Source organism: Neopsephotus bourkii, unplaced genomic scaffold (genome assembly GCF_033783945.1).
Source record: "Neopsephotus bourkii isolate Nb327-2 ecotype Australia unplaced genomic scaffold, CSIRO-AGI_Nbou_v1 NB_690, whole genome shotgun sequence".
Classification (NCBI taxonomy): domain Eukaryota; kingdom Metazoa; phylum Chordata; class Aves; order Psittaciformes; family Psittacidae; genus Neopsephotus; species Neopsephotus bourkii.
In genome coordinates this window covers 1,173,147-1,193,303 of record NW_026901189.1, presented here as the reverse complement: position 1 = coordinate 1,193,303, position 20,157 = coordinate 1,173,147, and the positions used below count along the sequence as shown (strand labels likewise).

General features: G+C 35.5%; 1 protein-coding gene across 20 annotated transcripts in view; it reads right to left on the bottom strand.

Moving 5' to 3' along the window:
* Positions 1-20,157, bottom strand: part of C2CD5 (C2 calcium dependent domain containing 5) — a 61,173-nt gene that overhangs the window by 12,216 nt on the left and 28,800 nt on the right. For 11 of the 20 annotated variants that reach the window (XM_061353660.1, XM_061353662.1, XM_061353651.1 and 8 more), the window contains 8 exons: positions 12,062-12,176; positions 9,896-10,084; positions 8,043-8,234; positions 6,461-6,647; positions 5,277-5,441; positions 4,814-4,954; positions 3,450-3,513; positions 1,020-1,081 (listed from right to left, as the gene is read on the bottom strand). In XM_061353660.1, coding sequence (XP_061209644.1) covers positions 1,020-1,081; positions 3,450-3,513; positions 4,814-4,954; positions 5,277-5,441; positions 6,461-6,647; positions 8,043-8,234; positions 9,896-10,084; positions 12,062-12,176 — 1,115 coding nt within the window. The remainder of the gene's footprint in view (positions 1-1,019; positions 1,082-3,449; positions 3,514-4,813; positions 4,955-5,276; positions 5,442-6,460; positions 6,648-8,042; positions 8,235-9,895; positions 10,085-12,061; positions 12,177-20,157) is intronic. The other 9 variants (XM_061353665.1, XM_061353664.1, XM_061353667.1 and 6 more) reach the window with 2 other exon arrangements.

Genomic DNA, 20,157 nt, shown 5'->3' with positions numbered 1-20,157 from the left:
CCCAGTATGTGCCTCTATGTTATATTAAAAACAAAACAAATTCATAAAGAAGACAAATAATGCTTAACATGGTGAGGGAGAGGGAGAGAGTAGGGATAAGGAGAGGGATGGAAAAGAACGAAAAACATGGTAGAAACAGTAAGTCAAGTAAAATGCTTATTGCTCATTAAATTCTACACACAAATGGAAACTTTTCTGTGAACTAATGCATATGAATATATATTAAAGAAGTGATTAAGGAAGATAGAAATACTCTATGCTCAAAATTTTCAGTTGGGTCATAAAGGAGACGTTCTACCGGCTACAAATTTTTTTTTTAACTCCTGTTAAAAATGATAACTGTGTGCAACCATGTGGGCAATAATGGAATGTCATCTATAGGTACACAGGCAACCCCACCAACCTAACAGTATGCTGCTGGTGCAGTCATATTGTTTTCAGCTTTGAGCTGTGCCTCTGCAAAGCATTCTTGCATTGTGCCAACCAGACGTAAAAGCTCATTAAATAGATCTGTTTTAACTCATTCTCTCCGAGACTGAATTGTGTCATCCAAACATGACCACTGTGTTTAAACTTAACCATGAATAGAATTTTTCTCTACTTACCAGATTGGTTTTATCTAATTCTTCTTAGCCTATTAATGTTATAATATCAGTATTTCATACTAAGTAATACAGTCAACAATTTGTTTCTTTTAAGAGCCAGCAAAATCTAGCCAATCTCTTAAAAATGCCCAAGCCCTTAAAGTTCATATTTACTGTGAATATTTTCCAATTTTTGTATTTTTGTACCAGGCTGTTACATGACTGCATTGAAAAAACCCCAAAGAAACAGCTTCCCATATCCTATTTTTCTTGCCAAAATACTACTTTTATTTCTAACACATGAGTATCTTTTTTATTTCTTTCAAATTTAATGATCTCTAATATATATTATTTTTATTTAAAATATTCAGTATTGCAGGATATTTCAACACAATTGAAATAAAAAAGAAAATAATTTTCTTTTAATAACCTTACTTGAATTTCTGGTGTCCAGTTATTAATACCAGGCATAATTTCTGTGTTGCAACTGTAAAAACCTGTAAAGACAATATTTGGGGAAATCTGTGTTGCTCACTGAAATACAAGTATACTTTTAAAGAAATATATGTGATCTTACTTGATATTTTGTGCCTATTCTCCCTCATGTATTTTTCAATATTGAATAATATACCAGAAATAAGACCAACATTCAGAAAACAAACATGACATCTGAAGGATACAACATCACGTACAAAAGGAACACATGCTTTTTGTTATTCGTACTACAGTGAAAAAAAAGTGGATAAGAAGGAGCTTTAGTTCTGAAACACTAATTCACTGCAGAATTCTTAGTCTAATATTTCTTCAACAGCCAAAAAGCAAGGCCACCAATGTCATCGTGTTGAGGAACATGAAAGAAGCTACAATTGCATCACATGCAACAGTGACCATTATTCCACATGGAGACTGGGTAACTCCCAGCTGATGCCAAGACTACCTTGGTGAGACAAGCTCCCTGAGCAGCTCACACAATCACTCCTGTAGAAACCACAGAACAAGAAACCCCTGACTAGTTGGTCCTGAGCAAGAAGCAGCATTCAATTAAGGTTTTTTAGCTCTGATCAATGCATACTTAAGAATTCTTGTAGGAAGAATGAACATCCAAAATCCACGAGTGCTCTGCCTAGTTTCTCACAGACAAACTATGTACAAATGAGGAAACTTGGTGTGGTAAGAAAAGCTAAAAAACTAATCTCTGACAGAGAGCACAGGGATGCTCTAAAGATACTACCTAGGGAATGAGTGCAATTATCTAGCACTTACTAAACAGAGACTTGAAAAAAAAGAAAAAGAAAAAAGGTATAATGACCAAACAGCACGGTAAGAAGTCGTAAGCAGCCAATAGGCAATGCTGAAAATCTAAAGATACAGCTAAATGGGCACAAAAGAGAAAAATCTGGTAAGGCCTATGTAAATGCACCAAATGAGCTAGAAAAAAAATTTGCATAGTAGCTTGCAGAAAGTATAAATATTAATAGATTTTCTTTCAGAGCATCAAAAGCAGACATCTTCAGGTAGTGAGGTGCTTTTAGTGACTCAGACTTACTAATTGCCTAGTACAGGTATCTGTATTACTGGCCCATGTAAGATATTCCAGAAAATGGAGTTCATAGGCATATGACACAGACACTGCAGAGGAACTGACATCACTTTTCTGAGTAACAGTCATGGCTCACAAGCTGTCAACAAGCATGTAGGCAAAAGGCATCTGACTAATACAGTCTTCTTTGGACATCAAAAAGCATTTGATAAGATTGACCACCAAGGACTAAGAAACTTAACATGCTGAAGGGCAGAATGGAGTACTATTGAAGGAAATGCAACTATGACAAAACTGGAGAGAGAGGGTCAAAATACGTGGCCAATTTTCACAGTAGAGACATCTGTAACTCAGGATTGTATGCTTCCAATGTATTCATGATGTATCTGCAAGAGGGTAACATGAAATGACTGCTGATGCCCTTAGTTTAGGGTAGTAAAATCAACTGCAGCAGGACCTAACAAAGCATAATCAAGGAGAAGTAAAAGATTTGCTGGTAATACTAGATAACTATGACAAGGATAGTTTTGAGCTCAACAGTACTCAATGATACACACTCGTAACGATTATTAGGAAGAGAACTGATACACACTCAGAAGAAACATGGGGAAACTTACAAACACAAGAGAGGGAGGACAAGGACACCCAAATGTACTGAGTAACTTCCATATAAGGGACAACTACATCCAGAGCCAGGAGCTGCATCAAGGAGGGTAAGACAGATATCTATATGACAACAAATAGCACAAAGAAGACTGATGTACAGCAATGATTCCTTGCTCTTCTGAATGTTAGACAAAGAAAAAAGTGGCTGAAAGAAACCATGTGTAAGAACCTGGCTCTTGGATGAGTACACACCTTGATGCAAAATTCTATGAACACTGAAGGCACACATGGACTCAAAATGCAAACAGACAAATGCCTAAAGTGACAGAATGACACAACCACAAAGCAAGGAAAATCTAAATGCACTTGTTGAACAAGAGTGCTGGAAGGGCAAATCGCTCACCTTAAATAAGATTCTTGGAATACAACACCAATCTGCCAGATTATATGGCTACAAATACTTAAAGACCATTTGTCTCTCTGTACTTCTAATTTCAATGACCCTGAACAAATTAGCCATTCAGTCTAAATTTTGTCATCTATTTTGCCCCATACAACCTGGGGCTTTGAGCAACCTGCTCTAGTGGAAGGTGTTCCTGCCTGTGGCAGGTGGGTTGGAACTGGATGATTTTTAAGGTGCCTTTCAACCAAAACCATTCTAAGACTCTACAATTTTGCAGCCTACAATATAAACCAGAAAAATACTGGTTTAACTTTACCAGAAGGTGGTGGAGCATCTGTCAGCAAAGAATGTACATCTTCCATTGCATCTGTATCATCAATCTGGAAAAAAGAATAATTGCTAAAAAATCATGTTGCTGTTCCACTCCTCGGTCTCAGAAAAATTTAAGAACTTTGTGTCCTGGGTTTAGCAGTAGCAGTCATTTTTCTCCTTGGTAGCTGGTGCAGTGCTGTGTTTTGACTTTCAGGCTGGAAACAGAGCTGAAAACAATGATGTTTTGGTTTGGCCAAGGACTTTCTGAGTCTCATGCTCTGCCAGGGAGGAAGGGAAGCTGGGAGGAAGCAGAGACAGGACACCTGACCCAAACTGACCAAAGAGGTATTACATACCACAGCACGTCATGCCCTGGAGGTAACGGGGAGTTACCCGGAAGGGGGGTTGGAGGAGGTATCGGTCGGTGCTTGGTTGGGCTGGGGGGGGTTGGCGAGTTATCGGTCGGCTGGTGATGAGGTCTTGTATTCTCTTCCCTTGTTATTTCCTTTATCGTTACTATTATTGGTGATAGCAGTAGTGATTTGTGTTATACCTTAGTTACTAAACTGTTCTTATCTCAACCTGGGGGAGTTGCATTCTTTCTGATTCTCCTCTCCGTCCCTCCAGGAGTAGGGGGAGGGCAAGAAGCAGAGGGGAGTGGGTGAACAAGCTGTCTGGCTGGGGTTAAACCATGACACTTTGTCATCAAGAGATCTCTATCAGGCAGTTAAGCTGAGACTTTAAAAAAGGATTCCATCAACCAGACCCATAAATCTTAGCTAGCAGACTATGATATGCTTAACACTTGAAAAATAGTTCCCTTAATTAAATTGTATTAAAAATAAAGCAATGTGCACAGAACACACAGAAACAGCAATAGGTAAGACAAAAATGATAAAAAGAAAATTTTAAAAGCAATTTAAAATGCTGAAGGTTCCACACAACAAATTACAAGTCTTTCCAGCTAAGGACCTTTGGCTACAGCAGCTCTCATCATAAGGTCTGTATTATACTGACGTGATCATTCTCTGCCTATCCCAATGACACATAAGTCATTGCCATTAAGTGTGATAATACAGAAGCTCAATGCTTGTAAAAATGTATCTAAATTTTGGATGAGTCATGACTCCTGCTTGAAGTACGCAGAAGGGCATTTCTTATCAGCTTTTATTCCAGATATTGCTAGAATAAGAAAAGGAGAAACAATGGAAATCCAATACTTAACACTTTCCACTGGCACAAAAACCAAAAATGTATATATAATTTAACAACCGCCTTTGGAGATAACTGAGAAAAGTTTACTCCATATTTTCCTATATGTTTCAGGAAAAGAGAAATATGACAAGGAGTACTGAAAGCATCCATCACCTCCAAGACAAAAGCATCCTTTTTCCCATGTGAAAGGTCTAGCTCTGTAACTTCATCAGAGCTTTCTGACTGAGACCTTAATAACCTGGAACGTTGTCTTGGCTCTGGAATGGGAGACCCAATGATTTCTTCAGGTAGCTCCTAAAAAGGATATACAAATTAACATTGTTCTATGTAACTTAGAAATAATTTCAACTATAAACAATGTTAACAGTCCTAAGAATACGAACATTCAGAAAATAATTTTACTGAGAAATGAATCTAAATAAGTACAAACCAATTTGGTTATGTGACTTAAGAGATCTGGACATTCCAGGAGGCTTGCAAAATATAGTGAAAAGAATCTGTATCTCCATTAAAAAACAACTTGTGTTATGAATAATCAGCTCAGTAAGAATTCATAGATATACATGGTATATATGTTTGACTCAGAATGCTTTAAGAATATAAAAACTTTACTTACTGGAGGATTAATCTCATAAAGTTCTTTGTTTTTTGCTATCGTATCATTTATTTTCTTTTGCATGTGAGATATATGCTGCTCATAGGTGCCATCATTTGGAGTCTTCCCAGCAATCTGAATACCACCAGGTGTTGGCAAAGCTGCTAGATACACACCTGTTGCAGACTTTTAAAAAGTCATTAAGAAAAGTTACAATTACATAAACATGTACTTCTAGTATATTCATATAAAGTTTTCCATGATGCTTATACTATAATGTACAGCACTGTAACATGCACATTACAGCATCATCTCTTCCTGTGATCTTTCTATTCTGCTCACTTACAAAAAAAAAAACTGAACACCCCACATTATCCTTTTAATAAAGCCTTTCCTTCTCATGGGTTCTTTCCATCATGGAGTCCTTAACTTACCTATGCATTCCAAACAAACTATGAATTAAAACCTCTGTTGTGGTATGTTTTGCTTAAGCAAGTGATGGCTTCAAAGATTTAAAACTTGGCTAAACCATTTACAGTATCACTGAAGTTGTTAACAATCCCATTTTCATTTACAGAAAACAGATCAACGGTTCAGATAAAAGAAAATGCAAGCCAGCCTATATTACTTAAACATCATCTCATACTTATGCAGGAAGAAGCAGCATACTTCACTATTCTAACCCCACATGACAGAATGAGGTTAGAAAATACTGTTAATGAACACTTCATGACTATCTGTGAGAAACTCCTGATCTATCATTTACTTCTTCAGTGCCATGAAAGACGACGCAACAGACCTTTCTTTTGGTAGCAACAAAAAAGATTTACTGAGACTTTATTTACCTTATTTGTAATGAAGTTCTAATGCAACTTGAACTACAGGGACCTCTTTGACATGACCTTTGAAGAACACTGTAAGTTCTCTGTAATTTATGTCATTAAAACGTTTACCTTTCTCTCATCCCTTTTCTAATAATTTTGTCCTCTAACAGAGTTTCAAGAGATTCTGTAATTCTTTCTTTGGTGCTGAAAGACAGTCTGTCCTGAATTGTCAACAATTAGACACCTTGTTCCCTTCCATGACATCATTTATCATATTTATAATGTTACATTAATCTGTATTCCACAACACCTGTATGTCTTTTTGTGCTGAAAAAATACTGTAAGAAAGCAAAAGAATCCAAAGATTCAAATCATACTTACTGCCAAACCCATCAGCATATTTTCACCCACAGTGATCTGAATTCTCAGCCCAAACAGAGCATTCATTCCTCTCAGCTTCAGTTTATTCATCAGTTGGGTGTGCACTTCATATTCCATAAATGGCAAGAGATTACTGATAGCTGTTGCATTTGCTTCAGCTTGAGCTTTCTTCTTTAGACGGCATAACCTGACAGTAAGAAACAGTACATGACATCAACAGATGAGCAGTTTTAATGGACTTAAGTGAAGACTGAAAGTGATCACAGGGTTGTTTTTCTTTCTTTTTTTGTTATATAACATGATACAATCAGTTTCTTTTTCAATGTAATTTAAAATCCTGTAAAACATTACATTCTCATCAGGAGAACCAAGGCAGACTGAGGCACTGAGTCTCAATAACTAAGATCTGATTTCCATTTTTCATAGAAAACTGCATATTTATATTTATTTATATCAGAATGGGCAACACAGAAAATAACCCTAAACTCAGACCATGATGCTCAGAGTTTTATCCAGTCAGGTCTAGTCCACAAAGACTGAGATTTCATACCTCCTAAGAAATCTTCTCCACTACCTGATTGCCCTCATGATAAGTAGTTCACTCTGAATCTCTCTTGCTTCAGCTTAGGCCCAATCTCTCACTTTCCCACTATGCAGACCTGGCTATGCATATGCTCCATAACCTCCTAATAAATACTGGCAGGCTGCTATGAGGTCCCCCTAAATTCTTCCTCTCTCTAGACTGAACAAATCCAGCACCCACAATTTCTTTTAATTGGGCAGGTGCTCCTTACCACTCTGGTGACCCACCAGGAAACTTGCTCTAGTTTTCTGGTGTACAAGCTACTCTCACAGGGCAAAACTGGACAGGTATCATATTGTCTGGTGTGCCATCCATTTTGGTGTAACTGGCAAACTTGAAGAGAATGCAGTGTATCACTCCCTTCACAACATGAAGCTCTTCAACAGGACAGATCCCACTGCAGACTATTACACTTGTCATGGCCATCCAGACCAGTTACGAACCATACATCACTACCTCTCAGCCCGATCATCCAAACAGTTACTTATCCATGTAGTTAGCCACCCACACAGAGTGTACGCAGCTAACTCTCTTCCTTTCCCACTGTAAACGACCTTATTCCTTTTCCAAGTTCAAATACCACAGCATAAGCTGTACACAGCCAACAATTCTACAAAGATCCTGCCCAGTTATGGACATCAATAGCTTTTGTACCAGCTGTAGCTGTGCAATAGCTGTATGACCACATCAAATGTTCATCAACATGCATAAGTCACCAGACTGTCTATCAACAGACACCACATGTAACTGGGGAGGAGAAGGCTGTCCTCCTCTTCCTCCTGTACCTTAATACACTGTCATTAATCAAGGTTTGATGAGCAACCTGGTGTAGTGGAAAGTGTCCTTGCCTGTGACAGAGGAGTTGGAACTAAATTATTTTTAAGATCCCTACCAATCCAAGCTATTCTATGATACGATTCTATGACATACTGAATTTTAGCAAGAGGAATTCTTCCAAAGATCTCCAAAACTTGACTAAGTAAACATTTTTATAGATACCTGGCTTGAATAAGACATCCCTTCCCAATAACTATTGCCTCTACAGGAAGATCAATTGTGGTGAAAAGAACATCAGGAACTTTTTGCTTTCTGCAGTTGTAACAGTAAGTGAGGTGAGCAGGGAATGGCATGTTCAGTTCATCATATGGTATATGGCAAAATCCACAACCTGGTGGTGAAGTTTCTTCAATCCTAAAAATACATTAATTATGGAGAACATACTTAAAATATCTGCATTTTATTAACAATGATCAATATACACATATGTGTATCAACGCCTACAAATACCTATAAAAATCATACACTGCTACCTTACACCAACGTGACAAGTACTGCATTTTATAAATTAGAAGAAGAGAATTAGGCTGCACACTACTAGAAAAAATGCTATAATTAAAGCTTGCATTGAACTTGTTATACAGGGATCAAAAAAATGATAGATACAATGACCAGCAATTTCTATAAACCTGAAACATAACTGAGCTGGCTTTAGGCACTACAATTTCTAAATGTAGTCATGGTACAACAGTTATACAGAGAATCTGATGTACCAAATATAATGAAAAGTCTTTTATATGGATTGTGTCCAAAAACATACACAAACCTAACGAGCAGAACATAAACAACAAATCAACTATCCTACTCAGAAGCAGCACAATATATATTAACATTTTAAGAAGAATAGCAAGATTATTTCCTAATATAAGGTTTGGGGTAAAACTTGTTATTCACTTAGAACACTTAGTCCCGCTCCTCCATATGAAGTATCTAGGAATAACTACTGTAAAAATATGAACAAGGAAAGCATAGGCTAACTGCATCACTGCATATTTATTCTGCTTTGCATAAACAATCCTTCTCAGTGAATTTTTAAGAGATGCTTAAGCAAATCTGACAGAATTGGAACATTAGTTATTATTATAGACTTTGGCAAGTATATTTTGTATCAAATACAGGCTTTGTCTGTTTAGTTGTTTTACGTTCCTTTGGTATTTCTAATCAATACCAAAACTTTTAGTAGCATAAAAAATGCATATTTTGGTAAAGATGCAATTTTCTTCATATTATGAACACGATAATTTTTTCTCTCCATCATATAATGAATATAGAAACAATTTTTTTTTTTCTGGCTACAGTTTTCAAAAGTCTATTTATACAAGAAGATAATGGCCTTCTGCTAACAAAATAATAATAAATAATACTATGGTGGCCAGGTTATTTATGGGAAACGCAATGCAAGTGCTAAGGTGTAATAAATAGCCTTATTTATGACTACAGTAATTCCTTGAGATATTTGATTACTATACTGACAAACACATAATAAATTGCCAATATGCATTAATTATTTGTTGTAAAAATAACTGTTTGTCAACACTCATTCTTCAAATTTTATTTGCAAGAACAGAAACAAAGGGAAACTTCAACGTTTTCCTTCAGTTTTGTGATTTTTTTCATTAACTTAACTAAAACATGTATCTTTTACAAAGTCTGGCACCAGCTTTGGTTTACAATCAAACTATTTTATCTCCCATACAGCTCTTAAATAGTATAGATAAAGCATATACACACATATTACAGCCACTGCAGTTTTTGGCTTACATAATTTATCATACATGTGTCATTTTTTGTAGAGTGATATAAAGTTCAGAAAGATACCTGAAGAGCAGCAAAGAAAAAAAACTGAGTTATGATCTGTGGTTAGTAGTCAAATGGGTTACCTTATTCAGACTGTTAGAAATAAAAAAAGAATATCTAATTTGGTGCAGAGTTCCATTACTTCTGTTGTTGTTGTTGTTAGTGAAAAGCAGTAAAGTGGTTGGTCCCGCATCCTGCACTGTAACTCTGTAACCTACCCTAATAGAGAAGAACTATCTTGGCTCTGAGGAAAAAAATCAACCTCTCCCTTCTCTGACCCTATGGAAAAGAAGCCAGGCTGCCATGACAACCTTTGTTCCAAACAGCCTTCCACGGTGCCATCCTGAAGAAACCTAGGGTTCAGTACAGCTGCTGTGCCAGATGCAGACAAAATACAGACCTCTTCACTGTAAGAGAAAAGAATTACAACAAAGTGAATTCCTACTACTTAGTGCTACTTTTATTTAAAACTATTATGATTAAAAGGCTGGTACAAAAGTCTAAATGAATTCAATATAACAACTAATTTTGTTTATTTGTGTAGTTTTATCCATTAAATCTCACAAACAATGCTCTTCTGGTATTTAAACCAATATATAAGTAAGATATTCAGAAAGACTGAAGAGCTATGCCCTATGTTATAAATAATACACCGTAACATCACAAAGGCTAACCAGGTTTAAGTATGGTTTCCAACACCATAGATAATAATGCAGACAACCAACAAAAGCAAAAGAAACATTAAAAAAAATCTTGGGCATTTTACCAAAGTAAAATGGAAGTTGAGAGCCTCATCATCTTAAAAACATTCCCTTTGAAATGAAGTTACAATACAACACTGACAAGGATGCTTCTTGAAGGATAAGAAGTAGCAAAACAGTAAAATTTTACTACAAACTACAACAATGGTACATATAGCGTATAAAACAACTGACCATATTCATTATTAAACAGAGTTAAAGCTGTCAAAAGTGAAAACTATGATCACAGAACTTTTGGTATTTCTGAAATTGCTGAACAAGAAACAAATCTAATATGCCGTACTTAAAAATACTATATTGGAAAAAATATGGAGAAAAGCTTTCCTGCATTTTCTAGAATGACACGTGCCTTTTTCATTGTTGTGTCTCTTTCCAGAATAATTTTTCATACATAACATGTCTGGCAGACCAGTACTTGCAGAGACTTACTCTTTAACCATGGAATTAAGCTGAACTGGCAAGTAAGCATGGGAACTCTAGAACTATTCAGTTGACAATCAAATATTACGCCATTAAATTACTTAACAAAAACTGAAAGTGTGAAATAACCCAAAAACTGACTGCCTGTCTATACTATGTACACTCCCTCCTCATAGCTAAGGTAGAAAAAAAAAAACCCCAACCTAAATATTCATGCTTTTTACAAGGAGACTGACAGTGGAATAAACCTTTCATTTTTAGTGCAAGTTCATCCCCCAGCGATGGACACTTGCACATTGCAATTCTGAGGTAAAAATACAAACTTTAACACACCAAGAAAGACAGAACATAACCAGACAAGACAGCATTGTGAAAACGACGCAGCTCTCCAGTTTTCATACTCTGTTAGCACAAGCACTTGACTTCCAAAATTTAAACTATATGGAAAAAAAATATATATTCAATTGGGGTTTGTTTTTTTTCCTCAAAAAAACCCAACCAACCAAACAAAACAAAACAAAACAAAACAAAAAAAAAACCCAAACAAACAAACAAAAACAAAACCCTCCACACAAAATCTCCAAATCTTTTCTGCTTTTTTCGTTAAGACACTGGAGTGACTACTGTGGAGATGCAGTTTAATAGTTAAACACTACTGAGGTACTGAAAGACAAAAATAATTGCACATATTCTCTAGAAAGAAATACAGAACATTTACACCTAAAGTAGTCTAGATCTATCAGGCAGCATATTCTCCTTTAAGTTACAATTAATACATTCCTACTAACTTGTGCCTTAAGTTTGAAATTTACAAATTAAGTACTGGTCTGCCAGTTGTTCCCATTAATGAATCTACAATACATACACTTTCAAGAACCATTTTAACTATTTAGATAGATTACCTCTAGAAAACTTCATAGATAAATCAATATTACTACCAAAGCAAATACATCAGTTTGATTTTTCTTGTTTTAATTAAACTTGTATCATTCATTAGAAAAAGCTTAAAACCCAATAAAAACCCAAACCAAAACACATTAAAAAAAAAGCACAATACTGAAATCTCCGAAAGTTACTTTAACAAACTCTCTGAAGTAGGCATACTACACAATACAAACAAATGTGTTGAATCATTTTTAAACCACTGAAGAGGAAATAGATTTTCTCTGGCATTTTGAAAATCAAATCATCATCATGATTTACCAAATGCTAGTTGATTCACTGTAGCCCACTACAGCATGACAACCCAATGCCTTGGCATGGGATTTTATTTCTTGTCTGATTTCTGCCCACCATGCATCTCGTGTTTCTGGTTCATCTGAAAGACAAAGTATAAATCAGTTCACTATTCTGCACTATGTCAACATAAAGCTACATGCAATTCATCTGAAAAGTTGAATTTCTTCATATTTAAGAGTTTTGTTGTATCTGGACACTTTTTATTTCCTAGCTATCATACTTCAAGCAAACACTAATGGGGCTTTTTCATGCTTATCAATTTTTTTGTTTATCACCCACATGAATAGCTTCTGACAAATTACTGCATTCTTGTTGATGTCCATACGACAAATAACACCAAAATACTGTAGATACTGTTCCAATCTCTACCCACTTGAAAACCATACTGTCAGTTCCAACAACACAAGAGATGCATGTAACTTACAACAAAGCATCACAGATATGCTGTAATATCAAAAAAGCAGTAATAGTAATGAAACAGTATTCGTAGTAATGAAGTTGTATTTCACTTCGGTACACACTTGATGTCTTTGAAATAACCTCAACAGTTTTTCCCACTGCAAGCAGTTCTCTGTTAATTATATTACCACTAATCAAGCTCACAGCTATCTGTTCCTTATTTCAGCACTTCTAACTTTGAAAAGCCACTGTTATTTGAAACTACTGCATTAACAACATTAAGTACAAGATGTATGTTAATTATGTGTTTTCTGATGCCTTTTTGCTTCAGTATGCTGGCAACTGCACCTTCCATCTCCCCCACCCCAGACTCTAATAACCTTTACTGTCCTTGACCTTGTATGTTAAAATGTTACCCATTTTTCTTGAATACTACACTAAAAATGGAGAAAAAAAAAAAAAACAAAAGAGAGTGCTACTGGAATAAGTTTATGCAATTCATTTAACTGTTTGGCAATTAGTTTCCCAGAACTAAAGCTCATCTCACAAGCTTTTTACATACAGAGTCAATGAGTATTGTCATTTACAATTAAGTTTGCCAACTGTTTCTCCTTTGAAAACAGCTTACCTGTACCAATGAACTTAGCTGAAAACTATATAAATTGTTAACAGATAAAATAAGGGGAAAAACAGTAAGAAATAAAAAGCACTCAGATACTATGAAGGGTTCTGAACAAATAGATTCTTATCTAATTTTCCTGAAATCAATTAAACTCTGCACAGATACCAACTCCGAACCATTGAGATCTCCCTGCTGAATCATAATTTCATGTATTCATAATATCAATGTCAAAACCTGAGAGTCAATCGGAACCAATTCTGTACTATCAGGAATATTATAAATACAGTGTATGATAAGCCTCTATCATACACTAGGTTCTCTGACAACATGACGAACAAAAATGAAAGATGCAGATACACACATTTTGAAATTTACTGAAAAAAAAAAATTGTACGGCAAGATGTATTCTTTCACGCATTTACCTCAACTTTTCATTTAGAACTGGCATTCCACTTTCTAAAATAATAATCACTTTCTAATTAAAAAAATAGCACAGAGGTATAAATATTCAGCTATAGCTAACTTCAGATGTTAATACTTGTATACCTCATAGCACCATACTAACTAACAGCAACTTTGTATGTCGAAACTGAAGTTTATTGCACCTTTGCTTTAAGAAATGAACACTGAACACAAAAAAAAACCCTACAGTGACAGTTTTTAGGAGGGTTCTCCACAACCAAGACAAAAATATACACATTAACACACAAAACAAACTAGGACTTTCATGAACTGTATCAACCACATTCCATTACATCCAAATTCATCTTCAGCAGGTTTCAATGCATTACTAATAGAATCTTGAGGCACTGCACTTTGTGGTCTCTCAATGTGAAAACACTGCTTAAACACTCACTGCCTAGGAAAATCAAATGCTTGATATGATACACAATAATCCTGACTCGGATGGAGTACCTGGTAACAAGGTCTCACACTTTTCAGCTTTCAAATGATTAGAATCATGCAGAAATAACCCATCACACCATAGGGTTGAGTTTCCCAAGCTCACTTATGAGAACCATTTGTGGTACACAAACGGAAGTGGGAGGCAAGATGTCTCTCTTTTGCATGCACATCTCTGTCTGAACAGGGGCTGTGACTGCTGCCACCAGTTAACGGCAGTTGTAGTAGGTGAATGGAAAAACTTTGGAAATCTATTTTAAGGCAAAAGCTACCACAGCTGACAAACTAGAGAACTGGAGATGTGAGACCACAAACACATTCTGTAAATGTTATCACTAACACTTTATGGTAGAATTTATATGGGTCTTGGGAGCAATTCCTCTTTCCCCATCCAATCACAGACAAGAAGATTGCCTATCAGTGTTTATAACAGAAAAGTGTCACTAAGAGGAAAAGTGGTTCACTGCAGAACAATTCTTGCTCAATTAGACTTGATCACGGGCAGCTGGCTATAAACCTTGACTAACAGCCACATGACTTTTTGTACTTCACAGAAGAACACCAGCATAGAAGAAGTAGCCTTCTTCTGGACATAAAAACAAAAAGCCAATTTTACTAAATCATCACGTTTCTCTTCACACCTTTAGGTACCGTTTGGCAAAAACTGTTCCTACTTGTCACCAATGACCTTTCTAGGACAAAAAGTGCAAGAAAATGTAAAGTCATGATGGAGTTGGAAGTGAGAAACAGGTGTAGTGACTGCGAGTAAATAGGGAAAGTGCTGTGGAATAAAGAATAAGATTACAAACAAGAATATGACACCAAAGAGGTATGTAAGCACAGTAAAAACTAAAACAGAAAGAAATGTTGAAAGGGAACAGACAAGCTTAAGGGGAACAGAAAAGGTAGAAATAATGACGGGTCCCAAACCTTATGCAAACATTCAACTTTCCCCCACATAAATTTATAGTTTAATTTAAAGTTTAGGAACGAGTTTCTAGGAGAGTTAGCACACCTAAATCATCTAAAAGAACGCCATATCATAACAGAAAGCACATATTGTTGTGAGGTTGCTCAACACTGTCTGGCTAAAACAACATTTGACCCTTTACTCTGCTCAACATCAGAATTAACTATTAACTAGAGTAATATAATGGATTATTTTATTCTTATTAGAGATAAGAATAATTTTCCAGCCATTGTCTTCAGTGTTATTTAAAAAAAAAAAATCTAACAAATTCTAATTGTACAACTTCAAAAATTTCTGTAAGAGTCATGCATAAACAAGTGTTTGTAAAGAAGCCATCCTCTGCTTAGAACATTTAATCAAGTGGGTTTTTTCTTCCAGAAAGAAGCCAAAAATACAGATCAGTATGCTTATATGTAAATACTATACATTCAGTTTACATGAACTTACCTTTGCATATTAAAACACAAAATGATTTGTCTACAATTAAAATCAAACACCATGACATTGCAATAATAAATTGATACAAAACACTGAATGCAGTGCAATGTGTAGCATTCATATTCTTCTGACAATTATTTTCACAAGCAGCCTTTTTTGACACATGAGCCACACAATTTCACATGGGGATGCCATTGTAGCATTTACAAGTTTAGTAAAGCTAAGGATTTACATAAACAATTAGAGGAGTCAGGGAAGCAGGATGGCATGTGTCCAGTACACTCTGTAAGAGTGTCTGTTTGGTTTTTGCTAAGGCAAAAGCTTAAGAACTAAGGGTTTGCAAAGCAGATTCAGCAGACAGTAGCCAGAAACGGTGGGTATTTTGGCGCATGCTTGGATCAGGTGACAGTACAGACTGAAAACTATGGCAGCTCACTGAAATGGTTACAGAAAGTAATGGCCCTGGATTCTAGGTGGAAGCAAAAAGGCAAGCATACATAGCACTCAATCACAAGCTTTTCTAGCAAATCTACTGAGTAGTTTATAGCAAGGTTTATCTAGAACTTTCAGCAAAAATGTCTGCAAAAGTTACACTTCTCTTATGAGCCCTTTAATAGAAACCAAAGGCTGAGTATTAAACCTACATTGATATTATTTCTAAATTGGCGTAATACTTATAACAAAGTAGAACCAAAGCACACTGCTTCTACAGTTGAAGACTTGAGAAAATGTCGACAGTACAGTATACTATCAAAATAATGCCAACTCAAACTTCCTCCAACTGAAACTTTCCAAATTTAGTAAACAGCTTTACAAGATACAAACAGCACTGTAGTTATTTTGTGCCCTAAATGTCCTTTGAGTCAATTCTATCCACTGCCAATTCATCTACTGTTTTCCTTTAAAATATGATGTGGACCTCTATGAAGCTGTACTGTTGACAACACCCTGTCCAAATCTTTCACCTGGAAATAACCCTAGACACTATCTCTACTTTCTGATACATAACACCTTTCCAAGGTTATTTGCTAAAGGTTCACTTCTACAGGGCCTTTCTAGATTTAGCCACAATCTGCATTATGCTAGGTCCATACTGATTTCTTAATACTGCAGAAAAATTAAGAATGGTCTCTTGACTGCAGAAAAATTAAGAATGGTCTCCTGACTGAAGAAATCATACTTAGGAGTTACTGTGTTGAAGCTGAATCCCTAGATATCCTGAGACAATTACTCTGAAGTAGGAAGTGTATGATTAATTTCAACCTATTTTAATAATGTATAAATTAGTAAATATTTTCATTTACAATGTAACATTGAAATGAGGTGGAAAATCATACTATGAAGATTTTCAAAATCTACAATGACTCATTGTTCTGTTGTCTCAAAAATGGCAATGAAGAAACCAATAATAGTCTTTCAAGTTCAATTTCTGAGTCTTCCACTAGGCAAAGCCATTATCCACACCTTCCTTATCCCCTTATTCTTGCATCTTCTTTAAAACCTATTAATCTGCTTATACAGAAAGAAGTGTGAGATTTTTTTCGTAGGTTTGTTTGGTGATTTTGGGTTGGTATTGGTGGGTTGGGGGGGTGCTGGGTTTTTTGTTTTGCTTGTTTATCTCTCTAAAATATGATTAAATAACTGTATAAAAAGTCATATCCTCTTGTCTGTGAAGTTTAAACACAAAATTTGGGTAGCAAGCAATTAAACCTACAACAGACAAACTTTGGAATGATTTTCAAAGCCACCCCATCCTTTTTTAAAAAATTACTATATATTCATCTTTAAGACCAAAAGATGTGAAAATTAAAACATTGCTTACGATACAGAACTGAAGGAATAGATTACTAGGATTTATCAAATGAAAATTAAGATGCACTAAAACGCCAGGAAACAGTGCAACCACACCACCAAAGAGAACAGGTATACTTACTTACTCCTACAAAGTTTAAAACTGCAGACAAACTATCCAGCCTAAAGAACAATACTTAATCAGTGCTTTTCTGCCAGATGAGGTCAGACAGCACATATCCCACTTCTCAAGACTAAACCACTGAATGAGCAAAAAAGCAGGTTTAAGTTTGGATGTTGACAAAATCCTCGAATTACTGAAGAAACAAATTTATGAACATTTAGGATTAAAACTGCATCCAGCTTTCGCGCATTTACAGGGCATATTTTAACTGGCTGATCTTGTAAGCCTTATGACCAACATCATTAAACACAAATATTTTATACAGTTTACCGTTACATGGTATCTGTGACATGAACTAATTGAACTTTGTAAACATCAACAGAATGTCCCAGATTAAAACCAGAAAGTAACTTCTTGGACTTCTCAGACTGAAAAAAGCAAACCTCCACTGTTCTACACTTTGTCTATCAGACACCTTGCAAGTTGTATATGTAATCAATCTTAGAAATAAAAGTACAAGAATCACCTGGACAGATTACAGCATAATTTAAACTTTTCTAAATATTAAAGGTAATCTTTGAGGGAATAGTCTTCCATGAACTGGTTCAACAAAATCTGCTACCAATACCAAAAAGCATTATCTACAACCACCATAACAGTGACACATCCTGTAATTTATGTTTTTAAACATAGATGAAGGTCTGACAGGAACTGCACAAGCTGCAAAAAAAGTATCATCTCTAAGTAAACAAACAAAAATCCTGCAATAATACCAAAACCGCAGTAACAGTTTAATTTATAGCTAAAGGAAACCACCATGTGATACAAATAAAATAAAAATTAAAAAAACAAACAAACCAACCAGAATTTTAAGACAAAAGATACTTATAATGTTCATATTAAAAATTAAACAACATTAAATTATTAAGTTAACACCATATAAAGATTTAAACTTCACCATACTTCCTTAGAATTATAAAAGTTCAAAAGAACTGTTCAGGTATCATAAAATGTTAAATACCAGAAATTAATGCATCACTGCCAGACTTAAATATGCAACTTTGTCACTCCAGCTTTTAATTATCATTTCCATCAGTCATTCATCCTCTAATGGTGAAGTCCTCACAGCTTGTTCCTCCAATCATGAGTGGACACTATGATCGATCTAGGAATCTGTTTTAATTGATCCTATTACAGTAACAAGGGCACGGTCTATTTGAAGAGCTGCTAGGTAAAACCGAAACTCTCCATTGCTTTGCCATCTTGGCACAACAAACACAAGATATTTTAAAACACGCCCAGTCTTTAAAGGGTTATTGCCGTTCAGATGACGGCAATAAAGGGGCTACCACACAAAGCTGGAGATGCTTAACTGTAACAAGACAAGTCTGCTTAAACCACATTTTATCTATTTTATAACTGGTATCACAAAATTAACTACAAGCATCATTTAAAGCTTTATACAAGTCAAACTATCTGGAACCTGAAAACAAGCAGCAATACTACTAGTTCATCTCACACAGTCCTTGAAAGAAACACAGAATTTTAAACAAAAGTCAACTCTCAACAAACACAGACAGAAATTCACAGACAAGATTGCTGCTTTCCTGCTGACTGCTATGCACACTATCTACCCCACTGCACAATTGCAGAAACTGGACATTATTATTTGGCACAAAATTATACCTCCTCTGTATTTCCTATTCACTGTTTACACTCCTCAGGCTTTTATTTGCTACATTCACAGAACCTCTGCATTCATTATTTCTATACACTCACAACTGTTTGTTTCGTTTTAAGACAAACCAGTTGAAGAAGCCTCTCTAAACTGGATCCAAGGAGCCTTTCCTACAGTTCCTTTGGAGTTCAGGACCTCAATGAGACCACATCAAGAGAGACCAAAACCTTGAAACTTACAAAACCCACTGAAAATACTAGTGCAAAAGGTCAAAACCAAATTGCAGTAACAGAACCCAAACTGAACCACAGAGAAGAAGAACCATGGTATTTCCTTAAAGAAACATAGCATATCAAGGATCTTCAGTCTTAGCATTTCAAAGGAAAATCTCTTGTGCCTAGTTCAACTCAGATAATGATCTTATCCATTAACATTTAACCAGACTTACTTCTGTAATACTGTTATGGTCAGTTAAAATTTGTTATCTGCCATTTTCCTACAATACTGACTATAGACATTTTACAGGGACATGTTTATCTGTAATTTAGTTGGGAAGGCATCCTTTCAATTAGAATCATTCTAGTTTTCTTCTAACAATAATATATTTTGAGCCAGACAAGGTTGTCTGGCAACAACAGAATGACATACCATAAGGCTGAAAAAATTCATTTTAATCCATGAAGGAAATTATATCAAGATATCAGTTTTAGCCAAATCCTGTGTTTTTAAGTTAGGAAGAGTTATGAGCAAGAAACACAATTTTCTGCAAGATCAAGGTTTTCTCTCTTTTGTACCATCAATTCAAATCCAAACTGTAGTGGTGCAGTAAGCAACAGTTTTATTGGAGCATTTGTGCAGTGAGACGTCTATGATGGCTCTCACACTGTTGGTTAAATTTCAGGAAGACTTTTAAATGAATATGAACACATTAAATAGCATTACTATTAAGCAAAGAATTCTAAACCAAAGATTTTAAATGCCAAGTTTATTGAGTTACAAACCTCTAACAGAACACAGGAATACTATTCTATACTGACAGTGACCAGGATTTATTCAGTTACACAAGTATCTACTCAGAACTTTCCAAAAGAAAAATAATGAGCAGTCACAAAGCAAATTATTTAATGAACATAAG